General features: G+C 48.8%; 2 protein-coding genes across 9 annotated transcripts in view; one reads left to right on the top strand and one right to left on the bottom strand.

Annotated features, from left to right (window-relative positions):
• Window positions 1–23462, top strand: part of ASB18 (ankyrin repeat and SOCS box containing 18) — a 413251-nt gene extending 389789 nt beyond the window's left edge. The window contains exon 6 of the transcript XR_007953850.1: window positions 23452–23462. The gene's annotated coding sequence lies outside the window, so the exon portion shown is untranslated. The remainder of the gene's footprint in view (window positions 1–23451) is intronic.
• Window positions 1–26236, bottom strand: part of AGAP1 (ArfGAP with GTPase domain, ankyrin repeat and PH domain 1) — a 612588-nt gene that overhangs the window by 268386 nt on the left and 317966 nt on the right. For all 8 annotated transcript variants that reach the window (XM_051999115.1, XM_051999116.1, XM_051999117.1 and 5 more), the window contains 3 exons: window positions 10010–10137; window positions 8309–8464; window positions 48–140 (listed from right to left, as the gene is read on the bottom strand). In XM_051999115.1, the coding sequence (XP_051855075.1) occupies window positions 48–140; window positions 8309–8464; window positions 10010–10137 (377 nt within the window). The remainder of the gene's footprint in view (window positions 1–47; window positions 141–8308; window positions 8465–10009; window positions 10138–26236) is intronic.

Genomic DNA, 26236 nt, shown 5'->3' with positions numbered 1-26236 from the left:
GTGTGGCTCCGGTGGAGGGGGGAGGAAAGGCGAGGGGGGGCGCGTACCTGCTTAATTGGAATTGCTCGGCCACTTCCAATGCTGTCCGCTCTACTCTCCAGGCTTTTTTTCTCTTTGTCTGGGTCGCTCCCTTTTCGAGACTGCAGAGAAAAGCAAAGTTAGAAATAGGAGAAACGCTGCCCTCGGGCTACACGGGGGCTCTGCCCCCTCGGGGACACGCTCGGAAAACACGCGTTTGGGTGACAATGCACATCCCGAAGCCCCGGGCTTGGCCCAGGAAACGGCTCCCATTTTGCTTCCCCCCCTCCCCACCACAAAATCATCTTTTAATTTTTTTTTTAAGAGTTCAAAATTCAATTACTGGAAACCAATGGACCATATAGGAAAGTAACGCCCAACAGGAAAAGGCATTTTCCAAGCCTCCATTAATAGTAACAAGGAGGAAAAAAAAAGGGGGGGGGGTGAACTCCAGATTTGGAAAACCTACTGTATCGATTTATATATTTAATTAATGCCGGAATGACTTTTAAAATTCTATTAACGGCTTGGCAGGGCAATTTAATGGCACGCCCTTGATTAGTCACAAGTTCATTTAATTTTTTTATCGCTTTGGGGAGGTGAGAAAGTAGCAACCTCAAAGTCAAGTCGCTGTCTGATTCTGTTGGAGCTAAATAAACACGACTCCCAAGCATCCTTCGGGCTACGTGCTGAGGCCGGGGGTTGGGCCTGGAGGCCGGGGGGGGGGCCGCCGCCATTCGGCACATCGGTTTTGCCGACCGAAACGAGCGGGGCCCTGCTTTTCTCCTTTACAGAGATGAGGAAATACACAATGAGTTTACTTAAAGCAAACCGCGAGGAGTGCCCCCATCCCGGGCCCTGTCTTTTACGGCACGAGAACGTGTGAGCAAAATGATTTTCTGACAGATTTATTTTATTATGAGAGAAAGATCTGGGACTCGTCCTCCTTAATAACCTTCCTGACAAGTGACAACTTCACTCCATTACTTTTCAATGGGAACATTACTCACGCAATATTGAAAATGGGGAAACATTTTCATGTGCTTTTCAAATCTTAGATGATATATGAAATGGAGAAAGGAGTGGTGTCCGGCGCCGCCGCGACGGCGCGGGAGCTCGGGCAGCCCGGGTTTAAGGGGAAGGGGAAGCGGGGGCAGCGCCGGGAGACGCTGGGTGAGTGGGAGGGCGGGCCGAGGGACCGGGGACTGCCATCCAGAAGCGGTGCCTGGGCCATGTAGGAAGGGGCAGAGGTCACTAAACGGAGAATAAAACGTTTGCTCTGGTTTTCACCCAGATGGGCGACTTCCTCAGGGTGTGTGTCCAGGGGAAGGAGGGAGACAGAGACACGCTGAAAGTCGGAGTCACAGACAGACAGAGGGAAAGGACACTCGGGGACTTCCAGCCTGGAGACTCCCTCCACCAACCTGTTCTTTCCTCCTCCTGCCTTGGATCCCTGGCCCTTTCCCACGCTGCCTTAAATCCCTCTTTTCTCCGCCTGTCCCATGTCCCCTGGCTCTTCATAGAGGGCGGTAAAGACCTCTGTCCCCCAACACTCAGGAGGCCAATAATCCCAAAGTGGGTGCCTCCCGGGGGCATTTTTGGTGACGACAGAGTTGGAGAAGAGAGGAGATCATTTCCCCAGCTCGTTTTAAGGCTAAGGGACTGTTCTTCCGGCATCGTGGAACTAGCCACCCTCCATTTTCCTGGAGCTTTGTTTACTGGATTATCCCCAGCCACGGGGCACAAGTTGACGGAACAGTCGGTTGGCACTCAGCAGCTGTTGGGGCTGCCGCCACTCTGTCCCGTCCTGGGGAGGGAAACGGCAGTGAACGTGGGGGCTGCCAAATGCGCAGAACTCAGCTGATTCTCTATTTTGGCCTCCTGGTCCGGATCGCATCCCCGGAGAACCGAGGCCCCACACACGGCCCGAGGGCACACGGCCCATGGCGCAGGTCACTGTCAAGCCTGGGATCCCATCCAGGCCAGGCAATTCTCTCACCCAAGCACAGCAAGACTCCTTCTCCAGCTCATCTTCTCAGAGAGACGAGAGGTCCCAAGCGGCCCCTGGAAAAATGGGGGCTCTCTCTTTGGTCTGCAGGAGACTTCGCTGCCAAAATGAGATCTTTCCACCGGTCCCGACCAAGACAGTGACACGTGACCCACAGACTTCCAGACACGTGTCCTCGTGAGACAGACCAGAAGCAGAGACAGTGGAGGCAAACACGGCAGCCCCTGCCGGCAGAAGTGGCCCGGTGCCAAATACTGGGGTCTGGAGGGGGAGACGGGGGTCTGGAGGAGGAGGCCCATCTCCTGCCACTTTGGGTTTTAACTTTTTCTTGCTTTTTTCTCCCCAAGGACCTAGGAGGGACGGACAGTCTGTATGAATCACCTCCACGCAGGAGCTGGAGCTTCCCCAGAAACTCTCCTGTGGAATCCCGTTGCTGTGGCCCGAAGAGGGACACAAATGGAGGCAACGGAGGAGGAGCTTCTTATTCTCTTGTCACTCGGCCACGGAAGCTGCGCCTACGGTGGGAGCCGGTCCTCCGCAGGGGCCGCCATCTTTCCTTTACTCCTCCACAGAAGGAAGGAGGCCATTTCTGTGGCCGGAGCCGCCACTTCCCTTTCCGGGACGAGGTTTTCTGTCTGGCTTCCCTGGGCGGGCCCCGGCGCCTCATGAGCTCAGGTGGAAAGCGCGGGCTCCCCGAGGCCGCTGCCGGCCCGGCCCCGCTTCTCTGTGCGACGGAAGCCGCTGGGGACAGAGCGCCGCAGAGGCCGCCCCCTTGCGGGCTCCTCTTCCTGCCTCACCCCAGCACACGTGCACAAGGAGCCTTTTCCCAGGCCCCTCCCTTACGTTCATTTTGTGTCTGTGTACACGTCTGGGGGCTGATCCCGATGAAACAATGGCTGCCTGCAAACAGCGCTTTCAGGGGCACGAGATGCTCCACAGTTTTGTCCCATTTACTCTCACAGTAACCGGGAAGGAGCTGCTGCCCATTATCCCCACTGTACAGAGGAGTAAGCTGAGGCGGCGAGGGGAAGCGAGGAGGCCGGAGCCTCGCAGCCAGGAGGGGGCGCCGTTCTGGAGCACCATCCTCACTCTGGAGTTTCCTGCGTTGCCGCCTCCTGCCCAGGAGCTTAATAAACATTTGTCTGAAGGAAGGATCCGGGAGGGAGGGAGGGGCCCCTGGGTGGGCGTGTGGGAGGGTGGATTCTGGGTGACGTCGTCACAGACCGTGGATGACTAACGGGAGACCAGGGCCCCTCCCTCCCTGATTCCAAGGCTTCTGGGTAAGACCCCGGTGACACACTGGCACGGGGCGGAGCCAGGGAGGGGCGGGGCCAGGGAGGGGCGGGCCAGGGCACCCCCCGCGGTGACGGCGTCCCCAGGACGAAGGCCGCCGAGCCGATCCCACTCCCGAGGGGAGAAGAGCCGAGGGTCACACGTGGGACGCGGCGGCCCCGCGCGCACCCAGGGAGAGCGGCTGCGTCAGAAGCATCACGGTCGCAGCGCGTGAGGAGCGAGCAGGGAGCGTGGTGGGGGCTGGGATAGAAGCTTCTCCGAGCGTGCAGTCGAACGGCGGCCCCGTCAGGGCGGCTCCTTCCGCTTCTCCCTCTGCCCTTGGACCTGCGGCTCTTAGCGTCAAAAGCAGCTTGAGGCAGGATTTGAACTCGGGCCCTTTGGCTCATACTCAATGAGCTAATCTGCGTTTATGTGATGATTTTAGCCTCATTAAAAATAAAACAGCCAAACGCTCACAAATGCTCATTAGCTTCTCGATCAAACTAATCACAACCACGGAACACAAAGAACGCTTCCTTAACAACAATAGCGGGATGATCCGAAGTAGAATCGTCACAGAGCTCTGGAAGGTTTACGGGGCCGCTTTATAAACGTCTCATCTCGTCCCTGAACGAGCCCGGGCGCCAGGGGCTCTCCCAATGCTCATTTCACAGATTAGGAAACTGAGGCAGACATAACCCGCCAACTCCCGCGTGTCGGAGGCTGACGTCACGGCCACAAACACGTCTGCGGGAGCGGGAGCCCGGGGAGCGGCAGACTTCCTCGGGGGAATCTCCCAGCGAGTGAGCCGGTGATGGGAGGCCCGGGGCCCCCAGCGAGCGTCCGAGGCGGGCCTGGAGCGCAGGGCTCTGGGACTCCTCCCTGGGGCTGGGAACACCTGGGCTCATAGAAGGGCCGCTTGCCAGGCTGCTCCTCCGTCCCAGGGCCTCTAAGCAAAGGCTTGTCCTCCTTGGGCTTTGCTAAGTCGGGCGGGACAAATAAAGGAATTTTTAAAAAGTGGGATCAACTTAAGATCAGATCCAGCAAATTCCCGGAGGAGCGAACCCCTCCCCCGGGACAGGGCAGCCCCTTCTCTCCAAGGCCCCGCTCGGGGACAGGTTCGCAGAATTCTGGGAGACGAAGGCCGTGGCCACTTCCGGCTGTTTCATCCTGTCAGTTAACCAAGGTGGAGTTAATCTAACTCATTCATTTCCTCAGTCAGCCCAACAAGTATTGATTTGGAAGAAACTTGCTGGTCCAGGACTGAGAGCCCAGCGGCCTTGGCCCGGACAGACGGGGCCAGAAATCTGGGGCCGCAGGGAGGACAAAGGGCGGCCCCGGGAGAAACGGGGATTTGCTCCTCAGCGAACCTGGGGCTGGAGGCCGGGAGGTCCGGCCACGTGTGGCCCCAAGCACCGCGGCTCGGGGTCCTGGCTCCTTCCTGCCTCTGTAAAGTCACAGTCGCTGAAAGGAAGAGAAATGACTAGAAGGGGCGGGGGGCCCAGCCGCGGCCTCCCCGGGATCCTCGCCATGACGTAGGGCCTCGATGAGGAGCAGGCTGTGGAGGCCACGGCCCAGTCTCAGAGGCCGGGCGGCCATCGCAGCCTCAGGGCCCTGCGTGGGGCTCATCATGACCTGGGGGGAGGGGGGGCAGGGGGGAGTCTGAGCTTGGAGAAACAAGAGCAGAGGGAGGAGGCTCCGGGTGCAGCCTCCAAGGCCGGCGTCCCTGGGCTGTTCCCCGAGCCTCGGTCCGTTACTGGGCTGATACTGACATCTAGTGGTGGGAACGAGTCCGCCTTCCTGGGCCTCCACATGCACACTCACACTCTCACACGCAGAATCACACTCACACTCACATATATATTCATACAGAGACACACACTCAACCACTGACAGACATCCTCACATCTCACTCAGACACATACACAGATACTTACAGTTATACACACACCTCTGCACACTTATACACACTCTCATACACACACACACTCACACACATACACACACACTTACTCTTACATACATACACACACACACTCACTTACACACACATACACTCACACCTGCCATTTTTGCTCAGCACTCAGCCCACAAGAGCCGGGCCATCAAGGAGCCGCTGGGGAAGCGCTCTGCGTCCGTGAGGGTTCTCCGCCTCCCCCGCCGCCATCCTGCTCTCTCCCGGCTGCTCCGCTGCCCGCGGCCGGCCGCTCCTCGGAGGATTCTGCTGCCCGAACGTTGGAGTCTGGAGCCATTTCCCCCAAGGTGAATGGCCACAATAACGCAGACCCCCTGTCCCTATGTGTCCACTCTGGGAGGAGCCACGGGGAGGGGGAGAGGGGCTTCCTTCCTCAGTGAGAAGCCCCCCGGGCCCTTCCATGCCCCCGATCCCGGCTCGCGGCGTTCACTGGCAGATGTGGGCGCTTCCTCACTGCCGGTCAGCTGACCACGGGCTTCCGGGGCTTCTGTCCGTGCTGCCCTCGGCGTCTCTCAGTGACGCCGCAATCCCAGACTCGGACCCGGAGAGTGTCCTCGGCTTTCACACGGAGACACAGAGGAGACCTTGGAGGCCGCCGCGTCAGCCTTCAAATTGTACAGTTAAGGAAACTGAGGTGGGTGCCGGACCTCCCCGGCCAGGGTCCCACGCGTCTTTGGCTCGGCGGCAGAGCCAGAGTCCATGACAGCTCCCTTCCCTCCCTCTTTCCCACTGACGCGAAAGCCAGGCAATTTTCCATAGAGGGAAATTAATTGTTCTTTGGTTGAAAAAGAAAGGCTTGGGCTTCTCTTCCTCCTCTGACAGCCTCCTCCCCAGCTTCAGTCTCACGATCGAGGAAAGAGGAATTACCGACAGATCAAATGTCACATCGGCCGACTGACCGACAACAAACTGCTTTTCATCGAAGATTTGAGGCGTTCCAGTTCAGAACGTTAGATGCCCAAGATGGTCTCCTCACTACTAACAAGAACCTTCTGATTGGAGGATCCTTCGAAGCTCAAGCCCCCTTCCAGCTCTCCAAGGATTCTCTTGTTTGGGGAGTCGGGTTTTGTGGAAACTGAGAGGGTTCTGCTGGCCTCCTATTAGGGCCAGGGCTCCCCACTTCAGTAGGGAACAAAGGGAAAAAGAGCCAGGTCCCAGCCAGTTGGGAAAGATTCTCCTCCCACTTCCTCCCTCCCTGGCTCTCTTACACTCTTTCCCAAGTTCTAGGAAGTACTTTTATTTATTTATTTATTTTTAAAAATCAAGACTTGGAGCTCTGAACTTATCTTGCCAAAACCCAAGCCTCACTTCCGGGCCATCTTGGCCCACTTCCTACTCTGACTCTAACCCCACCTACGTGGATGTCAGCACCGGAAATGTTCATGATTGAGGAGAGAAGCATCCTCGGGACTTTCCAGGCATCTCTACATGGCGCACGCCTTCCTTCCCCCTTCCCTCTATTAGAATGTCACTTCCTAGAGGGCAGCGCTGCTTCTTTTTGTATCAGTAGGGCATAGCAGTGTCACTCTGAATAAATGGTCACTAGTACACTCACACTCTGTCTTTCCTATCTACTTTATTCATCCATCCAACTATCCATGCATCTATCCACCCAACCACACACTCATCATCCATCCATTCCATCTACCCACTCATCCATCCATCCATCCATCCTTCCATTTTCATCCTTTCATCTGTCCATCCTTCAGTCCATCCATCCATCTACCCATCCACCTATTCACCTACTCATCCACTCATCCATCCATCCATTCTTCCATCCTTTCATCCATCCATCCATGCATCCATCCATCCTTCCATCTATCCATCCTTCCATCCATCTATCCTTCCATCCATTCTTCCATCCATCCATCCATCCATCTATCCTTCCATCTATCCATCCATCCTTCCATTCTTTCATCCTTCCATCCATCCATCCATCCATCCATCCGTCCTTCCATCCATCCTTCCATCCATCCATCGATATAGTCTAGCCATCGCCAGCAGGAAATGACCTTGAAGGAATGGTTGTTGCCTCTGAGAGCCAATACCTCTGAGAACGTGCCATCTCCGCTGGCTCTCTGATACCTCTGGGCTGAACAGCAGCTCCCCAGGCCAGCCTCTTTCGAGACTAAGGGGACACCTCTCAGCTCCTGCCTTTGCCCTGGTATGCTCCGGCACCCCCTTTCCCCAGTCCTTCCCTCTGTGCCCTCTGGCCGGAGCCCACAGCCCCATGACTGGGAATTTGCTCTGAATTTACTTTGTGTGTATTGACCTTCTCTACAATGACTGCGCCTCCTTCGCCGGCTGTGAGGAGGGCAAACATACCCCCCTGCGCGCTCTGCAGGTCACTCAGCGCTACAGGGAGGTAGCTCTCCTCCTCCTCCTCCTCCTCCTCCTCCTCCTCCTCCTTCCTCCTCCTTTTCCCTCTGGACATCTGTTTTTCTCCTCTTAACAGGGACCCAGCCCCAGCCGGGAGAGCGCAAGGTCCCCACATTTGGTCTCACCTGTCCCTGCAGCCCGCGTATTGCAAATAGTGCCTGACACATAGTAGGAGCTTAACAAATGCCCGCCAAATGGGATCGGATGGATGCTACCTTGGAAACATCCCGAGCAGCGGCAGCTTTGGGGAAGCAGGTCGCTTTGGGGCGGTCCCTCTGCTTTTGGACGGCCCGCCCCTAGGGGGAAGCGGGGAAACCCCCTGTGTGCAATGGAAATGTGGGTGTGGTGAGGCCTTGGGACCTGAGGGGCAGGTCAGCCGGCGCTTACCAATGGGTCTAGTGGGAATCAGTCTCGCTTCAGGCTCATCAAAAATCAGGGTTTTGGGGGGAAAGCCCAAACCCCCCAACACTCCCTTAGGTTATTTCATTGACTTTGAGTTTCTTTGTTTTAATGAGCGAAGGGAGGGGTTCTCAGGCCTCCTCACTCCGTGCGCGTTACTTTCCTTTGGACTGATTCACCGGGCGGGCCCGAGCGGCCTGGCACCGGCCGCAAGGCCTTCCGAAGCCCGTCCCCTCGCTCTGGGGGGTGACACTCACTGTGAATAGGTTGGATCGCCGCTTGGACTGCTTGCGGACAGGAGTCGGAGTGTTGGCAGTAGGAGGGACATCAATTCGTAGCTCTTTCTGGCTGGTGCTGGGAGTGGACGGGACGGAGGATGAATAATCACTCAAGCTCCCTCCTCCATTACTCGTCTGCAACGATCAAAAGCAGGCGCGTCCATCAGTGAGGGGCTCGGGTCTTCACGCGGCATTCACTCAGTCATTCAACAAGCATTTGTTAAGCATTTAGGATGGGCTGGGGACAAGGTGAGACACGGGCCCTGCCTCCTCTACTCTACGGGCCAAAGCTGCGCCGTGCAGACGGGGGGCCCGGAGCTAGGGGCCAGAGCCACGGCCGCCTCCAGACTGACCGTCCCCCCCGGCTCCCGAGCATCCGAGGTGGCCAATCTGAACCTCCAGACTCAGCACTGAGCTCGTGGCCATCCCACCACAAAAGCTTCCCTCTCCAGTGCCTCCGACATCACCTCCGTGTTTGTTGGGAGAAGGAAGCTGGGAAGGAAAGGGCCCGAGCTAGAGGGAGGGGAGCTGGGCCGGGAGACCTCCTGGGTCACTCCCTGTGTGCTGAGGGGTAAGTCCCTTCACTCGGGTGGGCCTCAGCTCCCTCACCTGCCCAAGAGAGGTCCCTTTAAGCCTCCTGTCTATGGTCCAATGAGAAAGTTAAGTTCAAGCACAAGCCCTCTCCTTCCTTTAAACGCTATAGCCAAGGGATAAAATTGTATTTAAAAGCATCTAAACATGGCCCCTTGGGCTGGGGGGAGCTTCAAGTTTCCTGACACAAACAGGTAAAAAGAGCAAATCTCATTCTAACGATTTCCTCTTGACACTGCATATGCTTTGTACATATAAAAGGCAAAGAGTTTCCTCCTCGGGAGGCAGGGGCTCTTTCCTTTCTGTTTCTATCTCCCCAGTGCCCAGCACACAGTAGGTATTCAATAAATGCTTGCTCAATGGCAGGCCCACCATAGCACCCTTCCTACAATGGCCGTTGGATTTCCTGCCTCAGACAGTTACAAAATAAGCAACTCGGGACAAGTGGCCTAAATCTTCCCAGCCTCAGTTTCCTCATCTGTAAGGCAGGTTCGTGTCAGCCCCTTCCTCAAGTTTGGGGGATAACGTAGGTAGAGCACTTTGCCGTTCTTTTTCCTCCACAAGCATCCCTTACATCCTCGGCCCTGGGTTCCTACGTGAATCATTCAGCAGATTTCCCACTTGTTGTGGAAAGGGGATTACTTGTCCCAGGAGGAAGGGAGAAGAGGAGGTAACTGTAATGAAACAGCGTTCTACACCATAAGCGCAAAACTCAGATCAACCGGGGAGGTCGGCCAGTGACCACCACTCGTCGGCTGAGCCGCCAAACACCTGGCCAAGGTCAGCTAACTGACACAGAGCATTCACGCAACTTGGCCCCTGACCAGAGGCTCGACTCGGATCAGCAGGAAATGTAACAGAGCAGCCGGGGGAAGGAGAGCGGGAAGGGAGTTCCCAATAAAATAACAACAAAAAAGTCAAGCCCTCGGCGACGGCAGCGTCTGATGTCAAACCGGTATAAAGGCGCTGTTATTTAGTACTGCGATCACAGCAGAAGCGGAAGGGCAGGCGAAAACGATGTGGGCAAGAACCTTGGACCCCATCAGTGACGGGCCTTTCCTTGCGAGCCCCCACATTTCTTTTCCTCACCTGACTGATATGCACGGCGGAGACCTGGGCGGAGCACACGGAGGAGTGGCTGGGAGAGTTGGGCAATGACTTGCAGGGTCCTATAGAAAGTTGTTGTTTCTTCCTGGTGGCGACAATCTTCTGAGCAACTGTAGGATTAAAAAAAAAACATAAAAATTCACCCCAGTGGCAAAGGGTTGAGCTAATCAATAAAGCAAGCACAAAGGGCTTCTTGAAGGTACAGGCTCATTACTTTTATCCTATGATCCTTCCCACGAACTTTTCTTTTTCAAATCTATCACTGCCTCAGTTTAGGGGAGATTTATCTGAATCACTACATCTCTAAGACTTTCTAGACTAATTTGTCTGGAAATTCAGGTTCTCAGCAATTAGACAATTCTTCAGAACTCCAAGAGGAGACACTGCAAGAGAACCACAACAATTTGGGCTTGAATGCATATAATGCAATCTTTAGGGACCTGCTGTAATTAAGTTTGATAGTATTCAATCCCTGTCTTATTCAGATAGTTTTTAAAAGCTTATGCAAATGAAGAGATTTCCCACCTCCCTCCCAGCAATATATTATAACTTAGGAGATATTGTTCACCAGTGTTTGCAGATAATTTCTTTTCAAATGAAGATCATTTTAATAAGGAACTGGGTTTGTCTGCAGCTTATGTTTTCCATGTAAATGAATGATGGCATAACTATGATTTAGTGAGAATACAACATGTAAAAAATGGCCCTTATAGAAGAGGAAGCAGCTTCATTAGTCACAACCCGCCTCCGATAGGCCCCTTATCATCCTGAAAGGATGATATCAATTAATTTATCTTTCTGTAGGGTATTGATCATAACCTCCATCAGCTAATCATCTTTAAATTACAGAGGAATATCGCAGCACTTTGTCATTCCAGAACCATTGGCGTATTGATCGCAGATCGTCGGAGACATATATTAGAATATTTTAAAAATCATTATAGGAATGCAAAGAGCAAATCTAAGGTCAGGTTCTAACAGCTGCTAAATATGGGTCTTGCGTGTGGAAGGCAAGGTCTGAATTTGGACCCAAAGTGAAAAGATTATCTCACGTGAACCCTGGATGCCGCCCCTATCTATTAGCACTCTTCTCAGTAAAAGAATGAACAGATTTTTAGTTATCAAGCACACTTGAGTTTAATTTCAATCAAAGGCTAGACAGAGCAACCACTTGGCTTGATGAGTGCTTCAATTTGGATTTTTAAAGCTCCCGGAAAATGGAGCCGTGAGTGCCGAAGGAGTTTGCTTGACATTTTACTGAGGGGATATTTCCTCTGAGTTTGGAGAGACCAGGGAAGGTGATGTTAACGTGAAACGAAAAAAGGAATTTAATTTTGCTTAGTTCTAATCAGTATCCCACTACTTCTCACGGAAATGGGGGAAAGGGGGTAGGGGAGATGTTAAAAGAAAAATCGGAGTGCAAAATCAAAAATGGAATGGGGGAGAAGAAAATTCAGAAGAGCTTGTCACATGTTCAAGTGAACAAATCCCTGTTCCATTCTCAATTCTGTTCAATTACATTAACAATAAGGAGACCAACATTTAGAGCACAGAAAGGCAGCACTGTACTAGACGGAGGAACAAATCTTGTAGCCAGGAAGACGCCGCTTCAATAGGACACAACATACTTAACCTCTTAATGCCCCAAATCACCCTCCAAGGTAGACATATTGCTGATCTGTGTCGGTACGAGGAGTTTTCAATGCTCGAGTTCCCCCATGTTGTCGAAATGACAGGATGTTCTCTACTATCACCCTCAATCCCTTTTTTAGAACCAAAAGTGACATAGGGAAGGCCACGGGCAAGATTCTCTCTGAAAATCCACCAAGTGACCACACCGAGGGACTCATGGAAAACAGCTCACAGAAAAGGGGCAACTCATCACCAAGTGGAAAAGAGTTCAATTTTTGCACTAGGAAAGAAAATATTCACATGGATGAATTCAAGGAACATTAAAATACTTTATTAGATCTAGGGAAAGACATTTTATTCTATAGATTAATATGGCACGTAGATTTTTTTAATCTACCATTAAAATTACAAGTTTTTAATGGTTGAAAATCAGACCACTTTTTTTCAGTAGAAATATTAGTTGATCAAAAAAAATTAAGCTATAAATACTTTGTTATACTAGGCAAGATAAAAAAAGATTGGGAGCTCTTGGGCTCTGACATCTCACCATAATGAAACTAATATATGTCCATGTCCCAAGTGTCAATCTTTACTGAAAATATGACACTGCCTTCTCATTATCATTCACAGACTCCATCTTAATCAGCCTTCTGGTACCGTCACTGGCCCTGTTCAGAGATGGACAGACTGACAGAGATGCTACTTTCACTGCTTCAAACCAGGCCCTGAAACCTATTCAGTGATAGCAAGAATAAATTATGCAACAGTGTCCTCCTTTCAATGAAGAAAGACAGTCCATTCATTTCCCCTGTTTTGTGGCAAAATGACAGTTTAATCGTAGAATACAAGCCCGTAAAAGGCTTTGTTCCATATACTGTAACAAGCCAAGGTGGAGGGGAAGCAGTAAGTTCTATAAGGGGGAAGTGAGCATTTCAATACAGCCCATTTCCCACTGATAATGGTCATGGCCATGACCATTCCCCCAATGGCTTAGCTGGTGAGTAGCCTTTTAGGAGGACCCCCAATTTTCTAAACTGCAACCCTGTCGGTGGCCACTGGGACAAGATAGAATAGGAAAAAATGCTTGAAATGGTGGCTTCTTCTAAAATGGCTTCACGCAAATTACAAAGGGCAAAGATAATCCTCCTCCTTCCTTCTCCAATTGTTTCCTGAATATCACTTCACCTGGTCATTTACTCACCTGTCTGGAAAGCCATGAACGAGAGTATTCTTTGGGCTACATTTTCATTTAAATCTCATACAGCAAGCTCTCAATATATTCATTCACTGATAAAGAAAGTAATGAATATAGGTATCTTAAATCGATCTTATATTTTAATCTTAGGAATTCTTGGTTCAAATTTTAAGATGGCGGCAGGTAAAGGCTTCTACGTCGTCATCTATGTCCACAAATACCCAATGTGTGCATTACGTATGCTTCCTTCATTCATTATCAAGTGATTCCTACATATAACTGGGAAATGAGAATGACTCCCCCCTCTCATGAAGCCCATCTTTCAGGGCTATGTGGGGGGGAGACATGGATATCAAGAACTAGGACCCAAAATAGGACTTTGGAAGGACGTATGAAACAGGTGAGTTACATGATAGGAGAGATGTGGAGAAGAGTCAGCCCTAGCTGGTGAATCAGGGAAAAGTCCCTCCTTAGAGAAGTGGCCATTGGACTGGGCTTTGAAGGTGAGAAGTTGGCAAACTCGGGGCAAGAAGGACAGAGAAGATGTCCCAGAACAAGGAATAGGATGAGCAAAGAAAGGGAAGGAGATAAGACGGGACAGTGATACCCCAGGGCCGCAGCCAAGTATATATGAATATTTATAAAAGAGAAATGGAAATCCATACCAATGTTTCTATCTTCAGTTGCACCAACTCCTCTTCCATCACAATCTTTCCTTCTTTCCATCTGCTCAGTCACTATTTCATTCAACACATTTATTAGACACCTACTACATGCCAGATCCCTGTCCGTGCCGAATGGAAGTACCCAGATCTTTCTGTGGGATCAGATTGTTTGGTGTGTGGGGACTCTTCTAAGAAATAAAACTAACATTCCCTAAAAACAAAGGGCAGCTCTGCCAGGAATTAGACTCTGTTTTATGCTGGAGTGCAATGATCATCTGAAATATCTGATTAATCAAGGAAAATTAATTACTAAACCTTTTGTCTAATTCCAAGTTCATAACTCAAATGAATGTTATGTGATAAATATTCTAGAGGAATAAAATCTACCCAATTTCTTTTTTTTGTGTGAATAAAATGGAAAAATAATTTAATTGTAAATTACAAAGTTTGATTTTTATCTTCAAACATTTTCCCCAAGTTTTAAGTTTTAAAGAAAACGTAATCCTACACTGAGAGACAGAGCACAGAAGAGTGAACAAGAGGCTACTTGTGGAGGCAGCAAGACTCTTGTTCGTTCCTGGCTGGGAAACATCAGCGATGTGACCACAGCCCCATCACTTATACTTCATAAGCTTTCAGTTGGCTCATCTATAAAATTTAGGACAATGATATCTGTTCTATCAGGCAAAGGTGACTTCAAGTCCTGCCCTGGACACAAATCAACAGAATGACAATAGATAAGTCACTTTATTTCCCAGTAACCCAGTAACTTTCTTTAAAATAAAAGCTATAGACAAGTTGATAATCTATATAAAATAAAAGAGGTTCCCAGACTGGGAATTCTAAATAAAGTTCAGATACTTTACACACACACACACACACACACACACACACACACACACACACACACACACGCCCTCCATGAGTGAGGGATGCACTGTATTCAACCCAGGTGAAAAGAGAATCAGAATAAAAGCTATTATTAAAGAGATATATGAGCAACACCAAAAAATGGATAGACCACACAGTGAAATTAATAGATAAGCTATTAGCACTAATTGCTAAGAAACAGACTCAGTTTAAAAAAAAAAAGGATAGAAAAAAGATAATAACGACAGAAAAAGAAAATCCCTCCTTGATATTTTTGATATGGAAGAGATTGTCCAGAAAGCGGAGTTGCTTTTGCCACAATTGGATTTCCTCTCCAAATTCTGGCAGCAAAAATGAGGTGGACAAAAGTCTCCCTCCAAGGATCTTTGGCTTCCTTTATGGCTCAGCTTAAGTGCTGCCTTCCTGGAGTGGGATTCTCCCAAGCGGCCAGCCCTGGCCCATCATTTTACTCTGTATGTGCTTCTGCCTAATAGCATATAAGCCGTTTGAGGACAGGGACTGTTTTTGCCTTTCTTTCTGTCCTGAAGAGTGAGCCTAGTGCATGGAACACAATAGGTGCTTCATTCATGCTTGTTGACTTGACTTTCCGACTTTATGCTCAGCACCTACCACTGATCCGAGTGTTAAGTGTTTCCTAATGACTACCTGAATGAAGGCGCCCCTCTCACTAATTCCAGGTACAGCTTCTCGCGCAGGATAGAAGGGACCGGCGGCGGCTGCTTCTCTAAAACTCTCACCAATAGGTGAGATAAAAAATGAGAGAGAGCGAAGCATCAAACTGCTGCCTCTTTTCAACACCGTCTAGTTCTAAAATCTAGGACACTGCTACGGATAACACTGGAGACGACCAAAGACACAGTCGGGCCTGGGGAGGACTCTCGGCCAGATGCCCCCAAACAATCAACCGCCAGCTTGTAGGCAGGTCCCTGTGCTTGCGTCCGTTGGGGAGCCACCATCTTCCTGCCAGACAATTACAGTCTACAGACTCAGCCGTTCATCGAAAGCAGAGCCTTAAGAAGGGCTCCTCATGGTCACAAAGGTCACTCACATGGAAGGAGCTCGATTGTCTTTCTCACCTACAAGGAGATGATGAGTGGAGCTGTCATTAGCCTCCCCACACTGATTCCCTTCGATAATTCTCCAAATAATGAGGCTACCGAGGTTCGGAGGCGTACAAAGGCCGCGGAACCTTCATCAGGGAGTCACCCCCGATCCTGACCCTACGATACAGAAAGGGGAGTTTGGGCCCAGAACACAAGAGCAAACGGCCGCCACCGGGTATCTCCTGGAGGATTACCGTTGGCCTGCTCCAGTTATTACTTGCGCTAATTCAGAAAAGAGCCTCTGTATCGGCCTTTGCTTTGATGATCTCCTCTTAGATTCCCATTTGATGAGGTCCTGATTAAGGAATACACCCTGCGGAGGAATTCATCAAGAGAGAGCCAGCCTTGCCTCGCCTCCCATTGATTTAGAGACCCAGCTGGAAGGCGCCGAAGTGCTTAAGGGGGAGTGAGACACCGGCTCCCTTGGTGCCTCCAAGCTCCCGGAGGGGCACCGGATTCCCAGGACAGGGCTTTCTCTCTGGGGGAGGCTGAGCTGGGAGCGAGGTTCATCCTCGGAAGCGTCACGGGGTCGGAGCTTACATCCTCCTGCCACGCTCCCCGGGGGGCAGCAGGGAGGAGGGGAGCCAGGGGACCTAGGATTCAATCAGCTCTTGCCCATGGGTCCCATCTCCGGGCTACTCTCTGGGCTCCTCATCTACAGAAGGAGGGAGCGTCCGATTAACGGCTGGCGTCATTCTCTGATCTTTAAAATCCTACTCGGCTCCACAGTGGATGGATGGAAATTCCGGGTCAGAAAAGGGTGAGCATGTCCCTCCATCAAATTATCCACTCACTCTATTACTTCTCAATATCCTTTCCCAATGCCGCCTTTCTTAAACACGGACCCCCTCTCCAGATCTAAGAGTCATCTTTCCACTCCCAGCATCTCAAGCGCCATTTTGGTTTGGGCACAAACCCAGCGCACCAGTCCACTGCATTCAGGCAGATGTTCGATTATTCTCTCTCTGGTGGGATGAATATTAAAAAGCACGAGGAAGACTAAAGTGGAAATGTCCCTCCTTCTTCCTTCCCCTTTGGAGAGGGCCTGGCATTCCATGATCTCGGATGGGAATTGAAGATGACGAGCTCACAAGATTCAGCCAAAGGATGAGCTAGAACATGCTGCTTTTTACAGATGTTTGGGGGCATCTGTAGATATGTATTTGTATATATTTTCATATACATAAATAAATATGTTATTTAATACAGCCTGCTTGAGCTGGAGGGGGATGAAAGGGGGAAAAATAAAGTCAAAAAAGGTACAAGCAGAAACAAAACAACAACCTACAAGGAAGTAAAGAAAAGATGGTCACTCATAAATATAATTTCTTTTACTATTATATGTCTTTTCTTGAACTGGTAATTTGTTGTTACAGATTTTGAATTCAACCTGATATTCTGTTGGGCACAGGACGGTGCTTTATTTATTTTGTATTCCTTGTCTATTCTTCTTGTCCTTAATCTGTGTTTTTTTTTTTTATGTAAAATGAGTTTTAAATGAATTATTTTCTTAGCTTTTGTACCTCCTTTTCCATTTGGCCAATCTTATTTTTAAGTTGAATTCAGCTTTTTTCCCCCAACATGGACCCCAAGCTCTAGATGGAGTGTGATGGAAAAAGGAGATTCAAATTTTCTGCCTTCAAACCCTGTATTCTGTCCACTTCTCTACTCCTAGATTGGGAAGAGGCACTTGGCTAGGGAGTCCTACAGGTCAGATATTAGGAGAGCAATGACTCATTCTTAAAATATAGCCACAGAGAGGGGAAGCTATGACGGCTTTCCCCAACCAATGTAAGCTACCTTCTGTTTGCAAAATAAGCTACTTGAGGGCAGGAACTGTTGTATTCTTGGCATGGAGCAGTGCGCGGAAATTGGGCCCAAGGACTGAAATGGCAATTTTAGCGACATAGGGAACTCCCAGGGCAGAAACTCCTTCAACCGACGCAGGCCAGCAGCTTCCCCGTAACCTTCAGAGACTTTCCTAGGTCTCTGAGAGACAAAATGACTTCTGAAGGACCGCCCAGTCAGTCTCAGGAGGAAGACTTGGACCTCGGTCTTCCTGGCTTCCAGGCACGGGATCCCATAAATGCTTGTTTATTGATTGACTCAGGGCTGGCAGCGCACCGCGTTCACATAACGGATGCTCAGTACGGCCAAATCGAAGCCTGTCGGTCGAGCAACATTGTCAGAAATCCCAGGGCACACGCTTAGGATGGAATGGGACAAACGGAACCGTCTGAATGTCAAAATGACAATAATTGCTGGGTGGGTTCATCAAAGGCAAAACGCAGCCCCCAAGTTACCATCCCACATCCCAGGCGAGGACGGGGAGTGGCTCGGCCTCCAAACTAAGGTTGGGTTCGTGGCACCACCTGGTGGACGCCACTTAGAACGGTCCCCACCAGCTTCTCCCCCATCCCCTCCAGACTTTGATCCTAGACATCTAAGCGAATCCCACCTCTCCTCTGTGGGCTTCTGGTCCTTACCCTCTGTCTTTCAATTTTTGCTAAGTTAGGGAAATCTCTATTCTTTTTTTTTCCTATTCTATTTATGAGCCCTACAAAACAGCACTGATCCTCGAGGCCAGCCCTGGGGAGGGTGCAGAGGGAAGAAAGAACTCAAAGGTGTGAAGTAAACGAGGAACCAGGGCCATTATTAAGCTAAAAGCGTTCCCGGAACAGCACGGACTCTCCTGCAGAGCACCAGGCTCTTCCCTCTCAGCTTCTCATTAAGCACTTGGAGTCCTGCTCCAGAATCCAAGAGAAAGTGCTAAAAGCCCCTTTGTTTTTACTTTATCGCTCCTCCCTGTTTTTCATTAGGCACAGGGTGTTTCACCTCTCCCATGGCTCTGTGGGCTAACCTGGGAGTCCAACCACAATTCGGAACCAAAGTGCTCTATAACATCCACACGATTCACAGATGGCTTCGAACATTCTGCGTCTGGGAATTGGCGACTTCTGGGATACGCTGCCATTTTTCTTCAAAGTTCAAGCAATAAATATTGTATTTCGTGGGCAGGCCCCCAAATGGATCCTTCCTAATGTGTCTAACCCCTTCCCCACGCAGCTCCCCAGGGGGCCTTCCTAAATTAGTCCAGGGCCATGAGCCCATGAGTCCCCTGTTGTTCCTTATTAGACCCAGAACTTCCTGTTTGCAGTCCAAGGCCCTTCTCAGCTGCTTCCAGGCTCAGGCCCAGGCCTCCCCTTCCTGCATGTCCATGAGATCAGGCACGTGGCACCTCCCACATGTCTCCCCAAGTCCCAGTAGCCCAGTTAGTTTGTAAATAACTTTGGATGGGCCGTCTCCCCCCATAGCACTAAACTCCTTGATAAAAGCCATTTCATTTCTTTGTCCCTTTAGCTCCCAATAGGCATAGAATAAATACTTCTCCATAAATAGATGCATGGAGTACAGGGCTAGATGCTAAGGATCCTAGATATAATCTTGAAGGAGACAAAATCCAGATCCATTTTACAGATGAGGAAACTGAGGTCCAGAAAGGTTAGAAGCCTTGCCTGATGTCACCCAGAAAGTGAATGTCAGAGGCAGGATTTAACGGAGATCCTCCAAAGCCATAAGACAAAATCTACATAAGTCACTGTCCCTGCCCTCATGGGACTTAGAGCCAAGCAGGAGATAAAGAACAAACACAGATTATAACGTTACACAGGATGATATAAGTACATTCTGGAGTTATAAATTCCATTGCCAAAGGAGGGAGCAGTAAACAGGTTGTTCCACTGGGGCGATAGGCAAAGGCTTCCTGGAGAAGTTGGGCAGGAGCACGAAGGGAGAATTTTATGATGATGATTTAGCAAAGGAGACTGAGAGCAGTCGCAGAGGTAGAAAGTTAGCCCATAGGACAAAGTCCCTCTCATCTGCTCCTGTGGCCCCCAAATCCATGTTAACTTACAAGTCAATAGTCCCTCTCATCTGCTCCTGTAGCCCCCGAATCCATGTTAACCTACAAGTCAATAGTCCTTCTCATCTGCTCCTGTGGCCCCCAAATCCATGTTAACCTGCAAGTCAACAGTCCCTCTCATCTGCTCCTGTGATCCCCAAATCCATGTTAACTTACAAGTAAACAGTTCCTCTCATTTGCTCCTGTGACCCCCAAATCCATGTTAAGTTACAAGTAAATAGTCCCTCTCATCTGCTCCTGTAGCTCCCGAATCCATGTTAACCTACAAGTCAACAGTCCCTCTCATCTACTCCTGTGACCCCCAAATCCATGTTAATTTACAAGTAAACAGTCTACCTCATCAATTCCTGTGGTCCCCAAATCCATGTTAATCTAGAAGTAAACAGTCTATTTCATCGATTCCTGTGGCCCCAAATCCATGTTAACCTACAAATAAACAGTCTATTTCATCAATTCCCTGTGGCCCCTGAATCCATGTTAACCTCCAAGTAAATCCATCTCATCAGCTCCTGTGACCTCCAACTTCACAGACATTCGTTCTTGGGTGAATCAGTTGCCAGCAGCCTCTTGCCCTCAAAGCACTTTCAGATCGATAGGAATCCCCGAGCTTAGCCCCGACTGACATTACCTTCAAGAACCCTGGCTCCCCTCTGGACAGCAAAAACTATCACGAGTGCTTCTTAAAATTTAAATTAAAAACAAATTACCAATTAGCCACAAAGTTCTGTAAATGAGTTAGCGGCCATGGTTTCATGGTTTGGTTGCAAACAGACCGTAGAATCTTAGAAAGCCTATTCTTTTGAATGGGATTTGGAAATTCCCCTCATCATAAATCACAGACCTTAACAATCTTCTATTTGGATTTGATTTCTTGCGTAAAATTTGGGAAATCATTTTCTGGAGAAAGAATAAAAAGCTTAGGAATGGAGGAAATAAACAAAACTATCTACCATAAGCAGCAAAAAGGGACAATAAACCTACAATATGAACCCCTAATCTCACTCTCTGCAGAAGAGTTCTAACTAAAATGCTTCATTCCTAAGGGGAGGCAGAGGGTAGGATATGATATCAAACTAATGAAGAGAAAGCCCGTAACCTGGAATTAGCCAGACCTTTTTTCAAACATTAAGGCACCCAAGATATTGGAAGAAAGTGAGAAAGATACAATGGGCAGCCAACAAATGGGAGCCCCAAGAGGAGGGGATTCAACTCAAAACCTCTAAGTCAGTGATCTCCCAGCACTATTGGAGTATTAGGGCATGTAGTTATCTCGCAGAATGAATGGAGTCCTGGCCTTGGTAGTAGGAAAGCCTAAGTTCACATTCTGCTCTGGGCCTTTACCATGGCTCCAGTCTTGACAAATCAGTTCAGTTTCTTCATCTGTAAAATGGCAATAACACCTACCTCTCAGGGTTGCGAAGAGCCGATATTATGTGTAAAAATGAAAAGTATTTTGTAAAAGGCAGTTATTATTATTATCAAAATAAGTTTAAAAACCACTTTTGATTGAAAACAAAAAATTAATTAGGTCTTAATATTATTTCAATTTCTTAACAACAACAAAATCACCACTACTATCTAATTATTCTATCCAACAGTACTGATTCTTGGACCTACTAAGTGTTCTAGAAAGAGTCTTCAAAGTCACTGCTTCCAAACGACCATCCAATTTTTGAATGCCTTCCAGAGTAGTCCCTCGGGCTCCATTTAAATACTTCTGCTGACAGTGACCTCACTTTGTAAAAAGGCAGCTACTCTATTTTTGCCCAATCCTGAGCTAGAAGCTTTTTAACGCTGAATCAAAATCTCTTTCTTTGGAATTCCTGTTCATTTATTCTATTTTTAGTCTCTGAAGATACACAGTCTCTTCAACATGACAGCCATTCATTTATTTGCAGATTTTTTTTTCCTTTTTGACTCCTTTGTTCTGATTTTACATCTACATCTCATCTTTGCCTGGTGGCCCATCATAGGCAGAAGGTCACCCAAGGCCCAACTCTACCAAGGCAGAAAGGAGCCATGTACAATTTCAGTCCTGGGGCCGCCATCTTTTCTATGGATGAGACTGGCTAAGTTTGGAAAGATCCATCAACAGACTGGTCCCAGAGTAAAGAAGGATCTGACTACTGCGACTCCCGAGAGGTAGACCCAGTAAATTAGAGAGAAAATGCTGATGAAATTTTAGATTCTTGAAGAAAGAAATGAAATATTTTAGATTGTGTATATTAATCAAGCCTATCATAGGATCACGGATTCAATCCAACCCCCTCCTTTGGAAGAAGGAAACCGAGGTCCACAGAGGTGACTCGCTCAGCGTCACACAAATGGCAAAGCTGAGATTTGACAATAATTCCATCTCTCTCCCCGACCTCACTATGCCAATATGGCGCCAACTTTTCTCCATCGTGGCCACCAGGGGGAAGACTTGGACAAAGGCTTAGAGAAAGAAGGAGCTCCATATAAGGCACTATCTACAATAGTCTCTTTCTTTATTGCCATGAAAATAAAATAATGTCCTATGTTTATAATAAATAACTGTTCAATAAAAGGAAATTTATTTGGCAATTACACATGTTATGAGCAAAGCATTAACAAGAATGGGCCATAAAATTAAAATGTTTGTCAAAAAGGAAACGTTAACGGCAGCATTTGATTTTCAACAAGAGCCTGTACGATGCTCTCCCAGAGAGTCCATTTTAGGCCTAATAACTCTGTCAGAATCCTCTTTTTAAAGGATAGTATATCCTTATTTATTGGTTCTGAAGACATATTTAGGAAAAACAGCCATCACCGAAACTTCTCCGTGTGCGTCTATTTTACTGCCATCTCTGGAACTTTAAACTAACGTATCAAAGGCAAATTGTGCACATAATTCCTTTTAGATTTCCAAATGTAGCACAGTCCATGAAGAAAAGAAAGGGTGGAAGGCCCAGCTTCAGGTGACTGGGGCCCACATCCTGCTTCAGTCACTTGGTCAGAGTGTAGACAAGCCACTTGACCTCTGAGAGCATAAACATCCTCATCTATAATGACCTTGGATTAGAAACCCCACTGGGCTTTGAAAACTTAAGTGTTATTGTGGTAAATGGGAGTTGATGTCATTAATCATCAATATGGGGCTGAGTTTAAATCTGGCCCAGACTTCCTAGACAATCCGTGTGACCCTAGCCAAGTCATGCCCTCGGCACCGGGCATCTTTAGCTCCCCAGGACTTTCCACGTTCTTTTATGGGCTTTCTCCATTAAAGTGTCAGCTCCTTGAGGGTGGGGCAGGGTCTGTCTTTCTGCTTGTGTTTTGCTTAAATAATGCTTGTTGACCTTATTGGCAGGGGTCAGTTCAAATTCAGAAACGTTTATTTAGCATCTCCTATTTTCCACCCACTGGCCTGGGCACCAAAGACAAGTGTCCCTTCTTTCCAGGGACAACTGGAACAGATCGCACGGAGGTCAGCAGGGGAAGGGTGGCCATCCAGTCACCAAACATCTGAGAATTGTGCTAAGGTCTGCAGACCCTTAAGGAAAAGTCAGTGAAATATCACAATTACTGGTGGGAGGAGAGAAAGAGGGGGCAAGGCAGCGAGTCCAGCTCTCCTCCTTTGTCCCCTTTTTCCTAGGTTCCTTTACTCAGTTCAATCCTGGGCTTGAAGTCTGGCTCGTCACCTACTGCCTCGATGACCCTGGACAAATGATTCCCCCTCCCTAGGGCTCAATTTTCCTCATATGTAAAGAGCATGGTTGATCCATGTGGTCAAGAGGAGAGAAAGTCAGAGGCCCTGGGGTCAAATGTCACCTCTGATAATCACTGCAGGTGAAACCTCAGTCAGTCCACAGTATATCTCTGGGCCTCAGTTTCCCCTTCTGTACAAAAAGACTGCTGGACTCATGTGCTCCAATCCCCCTCTAGCTCAGATGTAGGAACCTCTGATCTCTAAGCATATGAATATTATTAACCAAAGAGCTACTTCATGTCAAGCAACATGCCAAATGACAGCAAGGACAATGGGGATAAATACCCAGTGCCTTCCCTCAAAAAGCTAACATTCTACTAAAGAACACAGTCATGTGAAATGAGAGATGGGGGGATAAGGGGGCAGCGCCTACAGCAAGACTCCCAGGAGCACTCTCCAAGCCTCAGTCTCCCCATCTGTAAAATAGATCTTTCCCAACTCCAGATCCATCAGCTATGGTGCAAAATTCAGCTACCTCCCCTCCCCCATCAGTTCTCCCACTCCTCCTCTACCAGGGACCGGATTCAGCACCAAGGACAGAAACCAGACTCCCAGGGACAGCGATTGGATCTGGGAAAGACTCTACCAGCCCCATCCAGAGATGAGGGGATTCCAACTGGTGCTGTGACTCATGGCAGGAATGGTAATGACAATCAGTGTCGCTTTACAGGTGTGGAAATAAATGGAGGCCCACGCCTGTCTGTCCTTAGGGGGCAAGGAACTATCAGGATTAGGCTTGACTGAATTTAGAATTATAAGGACCTACAAGACCAGCTCATCTGATCCTCTCATTCTCAATATGTAAATTATAGAATTACAATTAAATGTTATGTTAAGTTCGAATTTAATGTTCAGTCATTTTTCAAGTATTTTTGACTCTTCTTGACCCCATTTGGGGTTTTCTCGGCAAAGACACAGACATGGTTTGCCATTTCCTTCTCCTGTTCATTTTTAAAGATGAGGAAACTGAGGCACAGAGTGTTAAGTGAATTGCCCAGGGTCACTAGGACAGCTAGGAAGTATCTGAGGCTATGGGATTTGTACTCACAAAGAACAGACTTCCTGATTCCAGGCCCAGCCCTCTATCCTGCACCACTTAAATTACAGTTTAATACTAAACTATAAACAAATACTATCTACTTCCTCCCTCTATTACTGCAATCTCCTAATTGGCCGCAGTCAGTAGCTCTGCCATAAGACAGTTCATAGGCTCACAGATTAGGATGCCGGGACTGCAGATTTAGAGCTGGAGCTTTGGAATTCATTGACTTTATTCTCTGCTTTAGAGATGACCCAGGAAGTGGAAGAGGCCTGAGTTAACAGGATTTGAAATCAGGCCCCTGGCCTATTAGATTGCGAGCTCCCTAAGGACCGGGAGGGCTTCACCACATGCTTGGCACATAGTAGGGATTAGATAAGCCCCCAATAAACTCCCCCCTTCTCCAGGAAGCCTTCTCTATGAGCTCTCTTAATTCCAGTGCTTTCTTCTCTCAGTTATTCCCTATTTATTCTGTCAGTAGCTTGCATTGTATTCTTTTGCTGAGCTCCTTATTAGATTGTGAGCTCCTTAACAATGGGGACTATCTTTTGCCTCTTTTTGAGGGCTTCACCCGGGCTTGGCACATAGTAGGGATGAGAGAAATCTTTGTTGACTGACTGGAAAGGGCAAACCCTGGTGCCATTTCATAAATTATTATTATTATTTTAAGGAAAACTCCCAGCTTTGCAAAGCTGGAAATTAATGGGAATTATGTTCACCAGTACAGGTTGCAACCCACCCGGCCCCCTTCCCCTGAACTGTCATGTGCGTACCATGCATGGGCAGCCCACCGCTGCCAGTCTTTCCTCCTTAACCTTTCCAGGTGAGCACCTAATCTCATTAGCCAAGGTCACTAATTAGCCCCGTCACGTGCTCCGGGACGCCGCGCCACACCCAGCCCCACGGCCTCGGCCGCACGCCGGCTCCCCGGGGAGCCGTGCACAGTGTGGGGGCAGCGGAGCGGCAGAGGGGAGGGGGCGGAGGGGAGCCCGGCTCCGGCAGCTTGGAGGATGCCCGGGCCTGAGCGGGGAGGAAGGTCAGAGGAAGGGGGCTGTTCCCCTCGGCGTGTTCCGTAAGGTAGCAGCATAGGTATAGGGGAGAGGGGGGGAGACAGAGACAGACAGAGAGACAGAGACCGGCAGCCAGCTCGGCCCTGGCTCCCAGCCACTCGGAGAAGACTCTGACTGTCCCTGAAATAATAAAGATGGGCTTTTTCATCTGAGATTCCATTCTTGTCTGTATTCTTTTTTATCTCATTGTATTAAAACAAATTTATCTTCATTTATGTCGCAATTACCTTGTAGGGCTGTTAATTTGCTGGAAATGAAGCTATTGTTTAATTGCTCCTATTAATCGGGGGATTTAAATGCCGACTGTAATAAACAGTTACCTTCAGGACGGAGCAAAGTCAAGGCCGGGGACACGGTCTTGCTCGGTGGGAATGGGGGCAGGGCTTCCGACTGTTGCCCCCAATGCAGACGCCGGGGCGGTTGGAAGCCCCAAGACCATAAATGGAACAAAGTCATCATTTGCTCAGTTTATCTGTGATCCTCAGAAGTTGCCATCCAGGGGAAAAGGACAAGGAGTCACCCGACACAAAGGAAGGATCTCTTGCTTTTACCAAAAATAATTAGGAACTGGATGGGAGGCAGTACCACTCAGTGGCCAGTGCTCTAGTTTGTAATCAGGAAGAGCCAGCTGATAGTGCATGAGGCTGCCCATTTCCTGGTTGTTTTGCAAAAGTTATACATGTAGTATCTTGTGAGATTTCCTAGCTGTGTAACTCCAGGCAAGTCACTTGACCTATCTAATCCTCAAGTTTCTCATCTGTAAAATGGGCACAGTAATACCACCTATGTTCCAGGTGGCTCCCTATCATTTCTGAGAGCCAATAGAAAACCCTTGCAAAGATCTTCATGACCTGAAGTCTCCCTGCCTCTCCGGTCTTCTTACACCCTAATCCCTGACACACACTCCTCCATTCAGTGGCCCCTGTTCTTCCAGCCATTTCACAAGCAAGCCCTCCATCTCTCAG

Source organism: Antechinus flavipes, chromosome 4, assembly GCF_016432865.1.
Source record: "Antechinus flavipes isolate AdamAnt ecotype Samford, QLD, Australia chromosome 4, AdamAnt_v2, whole genome shotgun sequence".
Taxonomy (NCBI): Eukaryota; Metazoa; Chordata; class Mammalia; order Dasyuromorphia; family Dasyuridae; genus Antechinus; species Antechinus flavipes.
This window is presented reverse-complemented; position numbering and strand designations above follow the sequence as displayed.